Source organism: Kryptolebias marmoratus, linkage group LG16, assembly GCF_001649575.2.
Source record: "Kryptolebias marmoratus isolate JLee-2015 linkage group LG16, ASM164957v2, whole genome shotgun sequence".
Lineage (NCBI taxonomy): Eukaryota > Metazoa > Chordata > Actinopteri > Cyprinodontiformes > Rivulidae > Kryptolebias > Kryptolebias marmoratus.
In genome coordinates this window covers 8,155,235-8,169,823 of record NC_051445.1, presented here as the reverse complement: position 1 = coordinate 8,169,823, position 14,589 = coordinate 8,155,235, and the positions used below count along the sequence as shown (strand labels likewise).

Sequence of the window (14,589 nt, the reverse complement as noted above, 5' to 3'; positions counted from 1 at the left end):
CATGCTCTCTGTGCATGTGTGTGTGTGTGTGTGTCTGTGGGTGTGCATTTTCATAAGCTTTGAGCAGTTTTCTGAAAGGTTAAATCTGAGGGACAGAACCTAAAACAGAGTAAATGCTCCTAATTACTGCAACACTCACTGTGATAATTAATTCAAAAAGTGTAAAAGTCTACAACACAAACAACCAGAGGAACAAAACGCAGCAGAACTCTTCTGACTACAAGTAAAATGTATTATTATTATTTATATCACATATTCATGGACTATATTCAGAACAGTAAGAAACAAAACTAAATCTTCCAAAACTATAATTATTTAATCAGCCAAGGACAGATGGCTCTTTAAATATGGAGGGTTTTTGAAAAAAGCATTTTGCTAACAAAGAACTGAGGGATTTTTAGTTGGTTTCCAAATCCAATAGTAATTTGTGTGCCAGTGGCAGCCAGCATACAAAAGAATCTAAACATGTCCCAAATGTCTCGTATTAAGCCTGAGGTCAGGTTGCACTACAGCTCAGTGCTGGATAACAAAATTAAAAATGCCTCATCATGGATGGAGACAGCACAATGATCTTTACTTCAAGGAGGGACACAAAAAATGTCATATGTAAGAGAACAAAAAGATCATACAAAATGACCACAAAACATTTAAAACACACATTATAGATAAACAAGGCACCTGTTTGATTGACTAAGTGAAAGTATGTTTGTTCTAAGCAAATTTACTGAGCTTAGGTTTGTTAATATTTGTCTTAAATTTAACAAAACATATTACTATATGACTAAAAAAAGTGCATTAATTATACTTTTAAATTTCACAAAAAGACAAAATAAAAGGATGAAAATTAATCATACACATGGGAAATAATCCCAAAGATGAAATGAAATCTTAAAATAAAAACACAGCTCAAGCACAAGAAACTAGGGATAAGGTTATGATCAAAATATGTTTAAAAATGCCCCTGAAATGGAAAATGACCACAAGGAAAGGTAAAGGCATACAGATGAACTGAAAGGAACCTGAATAGGATACAAACAACTCTACAGTTCAGAGATGATAACATAAAACATCAATAGTTAAAGCTGGAAGATTTCTGCTGATTTTGCATCTTTCAAAATCATCATCACTGTAATCTACGATATGGGGCCATTTTTGCATGGATGAACCCATGTAGGAGACAATTGCCTTATAATCTGCTGTGGACCTTATTGTTGTTGTTTTGCAACTAAGCCTAAAAGGGGTTCTGTGAAATTCCGCAATTTTTGATGAACACTGTAGTAAGACCCAAACACAGATGCAAAGGATGAAAAAAAAAAAGATCTTCAATAGCTAACCAAGTCAAACCCATGAGCATAAAGAACACACAAAATAAACAGACACTGACTGAGGAAATCTGAGAATATTTGTACTGGGATGGGTAATTACTAAATTACAACTGATAGTTAATGAAATACAGATGTGACAACTAGCTATGACTGGAAAAAAGTAGCATAAGGCTGAATAAATAAGCCTAATCTAAACCACAATAAACCTAAAGAAACATAAAGTCGAGGAGCAAGGCTGAGCAGTGGTTGTAGCTGTCGACTCACAGAAAGAAGGTCGCAGGTTTGCTTCCCAGTCATAGTGTGTGGAGTTTGTATTTTGTCTCCACGTGCACATGGGCTTTCTCCCACAGACCAAACATACATGTTAGGTTAACTGATAACTCTAAATTGTCATAGGTGTGAGTGAGAGTGTGAAAGGTTTGCTTGCCTCATTTGTCTCTATGTGGACCTGTGATGGACTCGTGACCTCACAAAGTGACTGCTGGAGGTAGACAGCAGCTCCCCCAAGACCTGGAAAGGAAAGATGGGTTAAGAAAATGGATGAATGGATAAAACCTAAACCAAAATGAACTTGACACAAATTAATAAACAAAGCTATAACAGACTGGACTGGAAATCATGACAATAAATATGACAAGCAATATAAATAAGCTTGCAGAACTGGAACTGCATTGACTGACCTGACAATTCTTAGGTGCATTGGATGTTGAACAAAGTACATCAACTGTAGCCTGATACTGCAGCAGTACTGGCAGTGCTGAGAATGATCAAACATACTGTACAGTAGAGTACTGACATCAAATAGTAATGGTCTTCTCAAATTGGAATCACAGCAACAAACAAGGGAACCTCAGAGGAACTCCATTCAGCTTCCCATGTAGTCATTAATACACTCTAAAAACACCACAGACTGGTACTATCACTAGGCATGTTAGCCAACTTATCATTTTTGCACTGACATTCTTCCGTTGTAGATTAGATTCTAGCAGAGCAGGTTGTTTCTTGTGTGTCTTTGAAAAACATGCGTGTGTGTTAAGAATGCAGAAAGAAAACATAACCTGAAGGTGTTTTTCACAACTTGAAGACAGAGAAATCACAGCCAGTGATGCTATCTAAACACATACTTAGTGTTTCATGCTGTAAACAGCTGTGTGATCAGGCAGTTTCCACACACACACACACACACCATCACTCTCAGGCAGAAAGAGATGTCCCATTGCTAACACCAGGTGAGTCTGACAAACTCCCTCCCAAGGAAACTAGGGGGAGTATGTCACAAAGGGGAGAGAAGCCAATTCACATATCACTGGAAAGTCCCCTCCTGCAAACTAAAAATATCATCCAAAAACAAACTGGAAATACTACAAACTGCTTTACTTATCTAAACCTTAACTAAAGCAACTGCATCTCGATGTTTGGTCAAAAAAAGTTTATTTACTCTCAGCAGTTCTGCTGCATCAAAGGATTTCATATTTATGCCAGAGAAACATAAATAATTAATCACTGGGTATATTTGGTAGAACATAAACTGTATGGTGCAGTATGAACAGTGAACAGCAGAAAATCATAAAAATGTGTGCTTCTTTACAGGCCTGCTACAACTTTAGTAATGAAAGTAGTTTTTGTTTTATCCCTGAGAGCTGGCATTAAATTTAATGAACAAAAAACCCTGTAGGCTAAGCCTAAATAATAATAGAATGATCTGAGCAATGGGAAATAAATCATTTACAACTACTGTAGTACACAAAGCATTTTTAAAACATGCTTGAATGCAGTCGATATCTTATTTTTATTATTGCCCACCACTCAATGGCACAAGGCATGATAATGTTTTAGCCTGTCTTATGTGTCTGTGTGTGTGTGAGTGTTCGTGTACGCCTGTTAGCAAATTATCTCATGAACCACTGAATAGATTTCAATGAAACTCTCAGAAAGTAATCATTTAAAGTACAGCGAGAACCACCTAACTTTTGAAGCCAACACAATTTAAGATGGTCACCATAGATCAGGGGTCTCCAATCCTGGTCCTCGAGGGCCACTATCCTGCATGTGTTACTTGTTTCCCTGCTCCAACACACCTGATTCAGTGGTTAAATTACCTCTTCATTTTCTGCAGAAGCCTTTTAATCACCCATTGATTCAAATCAGGTGTGTTGGAGTAGAAAAACAAGTAAAACATGCAGGATGGTGGCCCTGAGGACCAGGATTGGAGACCACTGCCATAGATGATCAAACTTAGCAAACACAAAAATGGCTATAATTTAATCAATTTTACTGATAAAAAGCTAAAACTTGATGTGGTCGTAGCTGAGAGTCATCCATGATACATACTCTGAGGGGTAACAAAGCATGCTAAATCTTCGTTTAAAATTTTGTCAATAACTATTAGAGTCAACTCTGTCTGTTTACAATATATCTCATGAACCACTTCATATATTCATAATGAAACTTTCATAAATTAATTATTAGATGTATACCCACAACTGTTTAATGTCAATTGTTAACACAAGATAATTTTAGTGTAAGCTTAAGTGTACACCCTGGACAGGTTGCACACAAGTCCATTACAGGGCTACACAGAGACTAAACACAGTACATGTAAGTACAACAAAATTATATACAGTCTCATTCAGCGCAAGAGTGCAACCTAACTATCTTACAAGACATTTTGCACGGTTGCTCACAGTTAAGAATGTTCATTTCATTGGGTGAAATTTTACACAGGTTAGTGCAAAACAAATAGCTTTACATTATAAATAAATATAATATATTTGTACACTGGATTGGATTTATATGAAATTTTGTTTGTGTTGCAGATAACTCATTGTTGTGTTTAGATACACCACTGGTAACAAGAGCAGTGTAAATCATTTCCTGTACAAAAGGTTTCAGCTCTGAAGGACTGGCTTTCCTGCAGGCTAAAATATGTGAATGTTAAACTCTCTCATGATGTTTGTATAGATTAAATCAACATTGTGCTACATTTTGTGCCAATAGGTACAAAATGCCGTATGGACTTGCAAAGAGCTCCCTGAATAAAAAAATAAATAACTTGCTAAACACCCTTGTTGTAACTCTGACTAGTTTTATTCTTTATGCTAAATTTATAATAATTTATAAACCCAGTTCTGACCTGTATGGCAAAGGTCAGTTTAACATACGCATGTCTTGGTGGTAATTTTCCAAACTATTCAACACTATGAAGCATATATCCTCCCCACACCACACACACACACAGTGAAAAGAGCAGGATGTAGGACGCATACAATTACTTAGGAATGTTTCCCTCTGACTCTAACTCTACCCAGTGCGGTTTAAAAAAGATACATGCTGTAAAAATGCTGTTAAAAGTATGTTTGTTCAGGCAGTATACAGTACATAGTATATATATATATATATATATATATATATATATATATATGTATATATATATAATACTAAAATGTTTTTTATTGTGTGTGTGTGTGAGAGAGGGAGAGAGAAAGCGAGCAAAACTATGGTCTCTGAGCCAGCATCAAATAAAGTGGACAGGCCTGATGAGCTGATAAGGCTCCAGATGAGAGAAATACCAGGACTCTTTACTTACAGGAAAACAGCCGATGAAAGAAAAGGTTACAAGTTACACAACTGCCACTGAAGTAGTGAGTGACTGAAGATAAATAGTTTATTTTACAGAACAGCATAAGTGCCCTTTGACCTTGTGATAATAATCTTTGGGAGTAAAATAAGTATGGCACTAAAGCAGATGAATGAAGCTGAAGTAAAAAGTGAAAACTGAAAACGGAAAAGAGTCAAAATGAGAGGAAAGATGTCTCTCTACACATTGTTGTTTGAACTCTGATAAAACTCTAGTCTTGGTCTTGGCCATACTCTGGCTAGCCATTGGCTCATCAGTCAGGTTAGAAAAACTCCAAACTCCAAACTCCAAACAGAAGTTGTTCAAAGAATTATCTACATCAGGTAAACTATCAATTATTCATAACCTATCCACAGAATCTAACTTCAAAGGTTTTTAACTATCTCTTTAACAAAACAAGTAAAACACTCTGGAAGTGATGTTTACTCTGCCAGTAGGAGAGATGAGAGTGAATGTCTGAGAAAAACAGGACAGGGTTGGATACAATGGCAAAGCTTCATTAGTAAATCAGTGGTGCGTAAGATAGTAATTATCAGGTATACTCCTGGGATGTCCTAAGTTGCTTCAACAGCCACTGCTTTTCCAGTTACAACACACAAGGGAACACAGTAGGAAAAAAATACAGGTAGAAAAAAATCGTAGGAGTGGTTTGAGTAGTCTTTACTGAAGGATGTAAATTTGTTTTTCCTGGCACCTGTGTGTGTGTCTGGCCTTAGGCAGTGTGTTTTTTTTTATTTTAAAGTGCATTTTCTGACAAGAGTTGGGCAACAAGGTCAAGTGCAAAGAATGTGCTATACCCTATCATTATGTTACAGCACTCAACATGCTTCCAGGTATGTTCGCCATTTCACTTATCTTGATTTATCACACACAAGTACATATACACTCAAGACAAGAGCAATGCCTTACTTTGGCTTTCATGTGTGGATAATGTGTTGTAAGTGTAGATAATCAACAAAGACACAACTGTGGAAGTGTGTGTGTGTTTTCAGACAGCTGCTACTCTATAATGTCAGCCAGTTTGAGGAGCCTGGAGCATGTATAGATGTTCTTAGAGGAGCTACTCTCAACAGCTGCTTCTCAGTCCTCCAGGGTTTTTTATCCCCCTCATTCCAACTCTTTTAACAGAAACTTTCTTCTCTGATTTTTTTTGCTCTCACTTTCTCTCTACTGGACCCCAGGGAAATCTTTTAGCTTTCAGCAGTGCTTTAAATTCAACATAGTGTGTATGTGTGACTATGTGAGCAACCCGACTGCTGTTTTAGCATATTCTACCCCATCAATTTGGAGGCAAACAAATACAGTTTATTTCCAGAATTTCACAACAGCTGATTGCCCAGAAATGTTTGAGGGGACAGGCCATTTAAAAAGTTTTCCCTTGCGACATATGGTAATGTGTCAAAACTCTAAATCCAAGAGACATTAGGTTTAAAATATCATTAGCATTTTTACCATGTCAGATAACACAAATAAAGTTTAGGTACCCTTGTGTTCACTTTTTACAAGCATAACAGCTGCAGTTAGAAACATTTTTAGTAGAAACAAAGAGTCTTTGTGGATTTTCAACTATTCTTTTGTCAGTGTGAATTATAAGCCATCTTTCCTTCACTGCTTTTTAGAGGTAAGTCCACAGATTCTCAATGATGATCACGTCAGGGATTTTTAAGCTCCATGAAAACACCTTCAGCCTACACCTCTTAAGGTACTCCACTGTGGGTTTTGAGGCATGAGCAGAATTATTTACCTACTAGAGAAACCATTCTCCTTTCATCTTTAGTTCTTTCTTTTAAACACAATGTAATGTTTGCTAAGGGTTTGCTATTTAACTGAATAAATGGTAGTTTTAGCTGTTAGCACTGTTGACTTAAGGTAAGTGGTCTGTGGTTTGAAATTTGGTGTGCTGTCTTCCTCCTTATCAAATGTTCTTTGTACCCCATCGCATGTCTGAAAAAAAAAAACAATTATCCCAAGCAACCCTGAACAAGTGTTCTCATGGCTTTACAGCAAGAAGGTTCTGGGTTTAATCTTAAATGGAGTCTTTCTGTATCGAGTTTGCATGCAACCATTTTAGCAAGCATTTGTTATTAAATTCTTTTACCAGTTAGAGAACTCTATCAGTGCTGATTGTTGGATTTGAGCAGTCAGTACTGACTCGAGGTAATGGAAAACAGTAAAGAACTTATAAAGTCAGCAATAACCGTGAAGAAGTCATAATGATAACAAGCTAATTAAGATCCAAGACCTTAGTAAAGGCTTTTTGGCAGCAAAAATTGATATCCTAAACTCTTACTTAGTGTTTTATATTTATATATATAATAATGACGAAAAATTTAAATCAGTACAAATATACCAATGTATAAACCACTGTAAGAACAATTTGTTATCTACCATTAACTGTTTAAACTAACAAAACATATATGGTGCTCAAACAGTTGTACAAATTTACAGATTGTTCACACAGTTTAGTGCTTAAATACAAAAACACAGTGTGATGCACTCAGTTAACAGGATAGTTGGTGGTGAAAAAAATGAATCTTGATTTCACTTTAATGCATCTTTTGGAAAAGTTCCTGTGTAAACCTATGATCCAAAGCATTCCACTACCCATTAAAGTTCAGTAACCCTGAGCTATTTGTGTTTTTAGTTGCTCTCCTTTTCCTATTTTGGAATAAATGGTGCCTCTTTTTTGATACATTTTTCTGTGTGCACTTTGACAAATTTTGTGAATGTTTCCAGTCAAATATAACTCAGACTCTGTGTTTTTAATACTTTCATAGATTCTTAAAGCTAGCCTCTGCCTGCCATGGGAAATTACGCGACCTTTACCCCTTGCAAATGAATTTACAAACCACAACATTCCAGCTACTTGGATAAACCCAAAGGGAGTGTCATATATGAGTGCACATCCAAATTTCCTCTTATATTTCTTTTTACTCAGATATCTTTTACTTATTTGTATTTTTTATCCTATAAGTGCTGTTGAAGATTTCCTTCCCTCATCCATGTTTGTGTCTCATTCCTCCAGACACAAATTAACATAGCCAATTAAAATGAAAACCCGCCCAGCTGTGCTGTAATAACTGAACATCCCACAGGTGGCCTGGAACTCCTGAGTGACACACACTCACACACTTACTGAAGTTCAGGCAGCAGGAGATCAGCTGCTGCTTGGCTTAATAGCAAGCTCACCAATCCAATCAATGTAACAAATCTTCTTCCTGTGAGACACATATCTGAAACATACATACATACACACACACAAAGAGACATGCTCTGTTCTGAATTTCATAATCACAACCAAGCAGCAAACACATTCAGACCACACAGGATATTAAACCTGAAGAATGAAGCAGATAAACACATTTATCACATGCTCCTTCATTCTTTATCTCCATTCAGCTCTCTCCTATACACCTTTCCTTTTTTCTGTCCTCCCGCTCTCTTTCCTCCACAGCCTGTGTTTGTATAATGCAGATTTATGACATATTAACAAATATTAAACACTATTTTCATTTCTTCATATCCTGACAGGTATTCCTCCTTCCACTTAAATTTTCTCCCCTTCTCTTTTTGGATTGATGCCTTTTACAGTCAGTTTTATCGCTAATAGTCTTTCTCCTATGCAACTAGTGCCTTATTATTCCTTACAAACATACTGATCTTCATCTTGCCTTGTTTTTGTCTGTGCTGCTCATTGCACAATATGATGAAGCATATATTTTCACCACGGCCTTGTTCAACCTGAACCCATCTCCACATAAATGGTAGTTCACCTCCGTTTATGTGTGTGTCCACTGAGCTGAGGCCGAGCCACTGAGTGACCATCAGATGCAGGCTGAAGAGGGAGAAGGAAGAAACAGCAACTGTCATTTCTCAGTAGGCTGCTGCAAAATGGCTAAATCAGTTTAAAGCAAGTGTAACTAAACCCAGTGAAGAGAGAAAGAAGACTCCCAGTGGGGACAGAAGAGAAGGAGGGAAGAAAGAAAGAACTTTTAGGAAGAATGACAGTAATCCGTCTCATTGTTAGTAAGACTGAACAGCACTGATCCTCTTATTCTTTGTAAAACAAAGCAGAAGGAGATCTCTGACTCAGAGAGAAACACTCACTAAAATTCACATATTCAGGATTCATATCACACACTTGAAGCCGACTTTATGGTTACTTTTTAAACAGCTGTTCAATGCTTTTGCCAACCTTTGAAGGAATAGTTTAGCTATTTAGTTTTGCTGTCTGTTTTACATTACATTGTTATTTATATAAAAGTCTAGGGCTATTTTCAAGTGCAAATAGCAGTAGCAGCAAGCTGTAGTACTTTCTGTGCAGCCTGGGACACTTCCTGCAGGAATGTTAGAACATTTCTGCTAGAATAACCATGTAAGATGAAAATGATATTGGTGTACAGGTTTATAAAACTGTATTTGAATGAACTGTTATTATTTTTTTTATTAATTGTCCACATCAGCTTAATCAGTTAATTTGCCAGTATTATAGTGAGAAGCCCCTAAAGATGCAACATGTGACTTCACCACCATTACGTCAGCAGAACAGGGCACAGTCACTTTTCAGTACAAGCCCTGTATCCACCCACTTTTACACTGCTCACTTCCATCTTTGCTACTTTTTATTCGCAGCACAGATCGATTTGACCGGGTCATATTGAAGGGACGCTTTTCATTTGCTAATGGAAAACCAGCACTGACGTGGATGTGTCGCCTGTAATCAAAGAGGCTGCATATGTTGTTGGTTTAACCTTCCAAGCTATGGTGCAAGGTTGGAGCATGCTGTTATGTAATGTCAGAGGAGGAGAATGATGCCCCAGTTCAAAAAATTTAAGGGATTCTGTTCATCTTGTCTGATAATTACCCTCTGGTTCTGACAAAAAAAAATGTGATCATCAAGAATCATGCAGCAAACTCTTACTGATCTGAGCACAAAGCAACAGAGCAATTTGCTGGTGATTGATGGAACTAATTTTCCAAAATAACAGCAAGATGACACAACCCCGCATCATAAAATCAGCAGTGAGAAAATCCATAAATACATCTCTGATGCAAAATGGGGGCTTCTTTTTTCATTTATTCATTCTGCCAGAACAAATCATGAGATGAGTCAATGTGGGTAAAATTTGCATAATGTTGTTAAATCAAGGATATTAAAATGTGTTGCATGATGGGAATCAATTTAGATATCATCTCTAGGAAGTAAAAGAAAGAAAGAAGACTCAGATGATTTACATCAAAAGCAATTTGATTTTTGGCATGAGAGGATACTGTAGAGATGACAATCAATGATGTGGGTTTAGCTCATATTTAGTTCATTTTAACATATTTTTTGTTCTAGTTGTTATAATGATAAAACAACAACTAAAAGCAATCCAAAGGCAAGAGCTTTTAAGACTGACCAATAGAAAGAGAAATAAAAACACAAAGAGTAATGGGGTGAGAATTGGTTTTGTTTCAGTTGTTTCATTATAAATTCTACACAGTTGGAAGAAAATAAAAAAGATACATCAACACACCACATAGATCACAAACAGTGTAGCACAAAATATACAGTATACAATAAAAATGAGAGAGAAGTACAGCACTGAGAATATCTCATCAAAAAATCTAAATGAACAAAAACACTTCTCTTCTTTCAACAAATGGAGAGAGAATGGAAAAAGAAAACTCAGTAGTTCCAAAACTAAAAATCCCCTTTTGAAAAAGACAACTTTGATACAACAGCATTCTTATGCAAACATGGCAAAAAAAAAAAACTCTTGATTTTTTTTATCTTCACCTGCTGTCACTGGTCTGCTAACAGCCAGTAATGTTTACAGCAAGATCAATCAGCAGACAAACATTAAAAAAATAAAAGTTTTGCAGCTGCAGATAGTGGTTTGAGGTGACCTTTTTTTTTATAAATAGAGAAAGACATTAACTTAATTGGTTCCAGTGTTCAACAAAGTATGCCAACCTGCTATCAAACCTGTTTTTGGAAAGATGTAGAAGAAATGTAAAAAATGCCTGGATTATGTCCCTCACCACTGAAAAAAACATGCTGCTGTGACAGTCAAAAGCTTTCATATGATAAGAAGAAGAAAGTACCTTACATACTCCAGCTATACCCCCCATCTCTCACATCTTTCATTTCCTGTTTGTTTCAAACTAGACGGAACCTCTGCCAACATTTCCTTCTAACAGGCTGTGATCACAACCCTGGAAAACACCAACACAGTTGGCTACAGTTTGAAATTCTCTCTAAATATCCTCAACTTTAGAGTAAAAACTGGAGGTAATGGACCTGCTTTTGTTACTTTTCAGGTTTATTCCTGACTTCAGCCCAAAGTGGAGACCTAAAAAGATGCAACTGTAAGAAATGTAGCCAGCAGCTTTGTAACCACAGTCACCTTGGACACATGCAGAGCTCCTCCAGGTTCACAGACAAGGGAAAAAAAAACTGGATTTGAATTTACAAATGAAATAGGAGAGCAAAAACAAAAAATACAATAAACACTTGTGGTATAGATGACATAAACAAATTTGTACAACTTGAAAGTTAGCTAATTTGGTTACTTTTGACCTGATTTTTTTTTTTTTTTAAAGCAAGTGATTCTAGAGACAGAACAACTGATACTGGATTGATTCTGCTGCAAGCTAATTATGGATATTAGAAACATTACAAAGACATCCAAACAAAGCAGAGAAAGAGATTGTTGAGCAAAAAATTTACAGCCAAACAGTGTGCTTGAGTGATTACGTTTGTGTGAGCAAAAAGTTTATATTTTTGAGGTGAAATAAATACAGCCTGGTAAAGTGTTCCCCAAAAATCACCAGCAAGGACAGAAAATTTGAGTGCAGACTCCAAAACAGAGAAGCTCTTCAGTGTAATACTTACTTAAATTCAGATACAAAACTCAAAGAAAAAAAAAACAAACTCAATGATTTTTATTGTACTTGAAGTAGAATGGATAAAAATCCAGACAGTGTTTACATTTCTGTTTCACTGCATGGGTCCACTCTGCAGGAGTCTACCAAAGTTGTGATTGGTAAAAGAAAAAAAAAATACAAAGTTATTGTTTTATCCAGTGATGCATTTTTAATTCTGCACGATGAAAGTTTTGAACCTGCGCTAGAACAAGATGGATGGAGTTCTGTAAGAATTTTACTCATAAAAAAAGAGGGAAGAAAGTCCACCCAATTTGTCTAATCAGGTTACAAAGCAAGTGTAATCAAGCAAAGTGTATCTCAAAAGTCACCAACAAAAACCCATTTCCCAACACCACCTCTTATCGCCCCCTTCTGTTTCACGTAGAAAAAAAAGCCCTGTTATCTTCATGACTGTCATCCTCTTCCCTTCATCCCACTGAGTTATTTTCATCATCCGGTTTCATCACTGAGAAAAGACACAAGGACACATGGAAGTTATTACAGCAAGACAGAACTTTTTTTCTCAAGGAATAAAATAACCTACAACTAACAGTTATGTAAACCAGTAAGGTCGCTGTATCACTTCTCACTTTTTTTCTTTAAAAAGTAACTTGTTTTTATTTCGGGTTCACACAAGGCTGAAAGCAAACTCAGTTACAGTTAACCTTATCAACATATTTCCTCTACATATTCTTACATCTTGAACTAGAATATAGAAAATGCAGTAAAGACCAAAACAGTAAAACATTTTGCTTTCAAAACTAAAACAACTGGTCTCCTGAGTTCCATAATTCTTACAAAATATTCTCAAGTGACAAAGTCATGCAAAAAAAGGCATCTGATGCCAGAATTATGAACTAAATATTACAGGGTTATTCTTCCTTTCAATAACATTGTTGTGAACAATACAGTGTCAGTTCAGATTGTTTTTTATTTGGGCGTCCATGTTGCAAACTACCAATTGCTATCAGAGCAGAGGCATACCTCTACTTTAAGAATCTCCTTGAGACCCACCTCCTTAAAAAAACATCTCTCAAAACAAATATGTCAATATGCCTAACCTGCTCTGACATGGACGTCTGTCCCAGCTGCACCTGCATTGTTGTTTGACAAGATTTAGTACTTAATATGTTTGTGCTTTACTGCACTTAAGCTTGAATGCTGGTCTTCACTTTTGATTTGCTTTGGATAAAAAGCAGCTGCTAAATGAATCATGAAAACGTGTCCCTTAAGCAACTCTTCTGAAACATGGTGCTGCCAAAAAACTCAAGAAAAAAAAAGTCAAAATATTGTACAATTTCTCATTTTAAACACACAATATGTTGTCTCCATACTATGGCTGAGTAGATATTGAGATTAAATGAATTGTAAATTATTACATTCTTTGACACAATTGACATTGTACATTGGTAATCTAATTTTATTTCATGGAAAAAAACAAAACAAGACCTGTTCTTCTGTGGCTGGAAATACCAATTTACAGTATATGATATATGAACTAAGTCAACCAACAAAACAAATCATTCAACCAAAGAGTCTTTATCAAAATTTGCTTTAAAGTAAAATGTTATGATTCTCAGGCTTGGCTGAAAGGCCTTAAAGGGCAGTTTATAGGGTTACTGTTGGTTAAACATCAGCAAAATCACATAACTTAGCATTTGGAGAAATAGAATCTTGCATTAAAAACAAAGTAAGAAGTGATATTGTTTTTTTTACATGTATATTTTCTGAAACATTGTTCTGTTTCCTGTCAGTGATTTCTGAGGCTTGCTTTTAAATTCAACCCAAATATAGTACGTCACTACAGTAAAATCAAATGTGAAGTGTTACATTTGCAGTGACATTTTCTGTTCCCTTCATCTGTAAGATAAAGAGTCATTTTAGCTGAGGAGACCAGATTCTATAGCCTACTGTCTTTTAACAACAATTGTTTTTATACAGTCAGTAAGACTGAGTTGTTTCTTGTGACTTTGTTGTTCATGTTCACACCAAACTGTTGTTTTGAGGAGGATTTATGAACACAGAAGCCAATAAGCCAGTTTTAGACTCTTAAAATTAAAAATGTAACCTTTATTGATGACCAAATGTACAGTAGCTCACCATTAAAATCCAATTTACATCACTGACCCTTGACCTCTTACAGTTCCAGGTGGTCTAACCTGTTCTTTGGATGGGTTTTTAAGGAGTCCATCCTGCTCGTTGGGCTTTTCTGTCTTCATCTCTACCACAATTTCGTTGTTCACCTCTCTCTGGTCCCTGAACAAAAACAAAAAAAAGATAGATTGTTTTGTTCACAAAGCAGCAGTGTTGTTTACACATCAGATAAATGCCACCATCATTTACTCTATTTATTCCTCCCTCTGCTTTACTCACACTTCCTTCTGGTTCTTCTTGCTGCAGGGTAGCTTGGTTTTCTTACTCAGGAAGTAGATAAGGGCCACCAGTAGCAGGAGCAGCAGAACGCACACCACCACAGCTATCACCACCCCGGTGGAGCCTCCCTGCTGCTTGTCAGCTACATCACCGCAACGAAGGGAACACATGGAGGGAAGAATGGAGGGGGGAGGATGGAGGGGTGGAGGGTTGGCGGGACAGCCAGGGAGGAGGGATTTCAAAGTAGTATTGGAAGGTGGGAGGGAGGAAAGGAGGTTTGATCAAAGTGAAGGGTGTTGGAGGGGAGGGAATGGGGAGATTTTTTTTTTTTTTTTTTTTTTT

General features: G+C 36.5%; 1 protein-coding gene across 6 annotated transcripts in view; it reads right to left on the bottom strand.

The window, feature by feature from the left end:
- Positions 1-10,397: 10,397 nt before the first annotated feature.
- bcam (basal cell adhesion molecule (Lutheran blood group)) overlaps positions 10,398-14,589 on the bottom strand; it is a 50,788-nt gene continuing 46,596 nt past the window's right edge. For 5 of the 6 annotated variants that reach the window (XM_017415583.3, XM_017415584.3, XM_017415585.3 and 2 more), the window contains 3 exons: positions 14,248-14,389; positions 13,975-14,130; positions 10,398-12,340 (listed from right to left, as the gene is read on the bottom strand). In XM_017415583.3, the coding sequence (XP_017271072.1) occupies positions 13,989-14,130; positions 14,248-14,389 (284 nt within the window). In that variant the 3' untranslated portion in view covers positions 10,398-12,340; positions 13,975-13,988. The remainder of the gene's footprint in view (positions 12,341-13,974; positions 14,131-14,247; positions 14,390-14,589) is intronic. The other variant, XM_017415587.3, reaches the window with a different exon arrangement.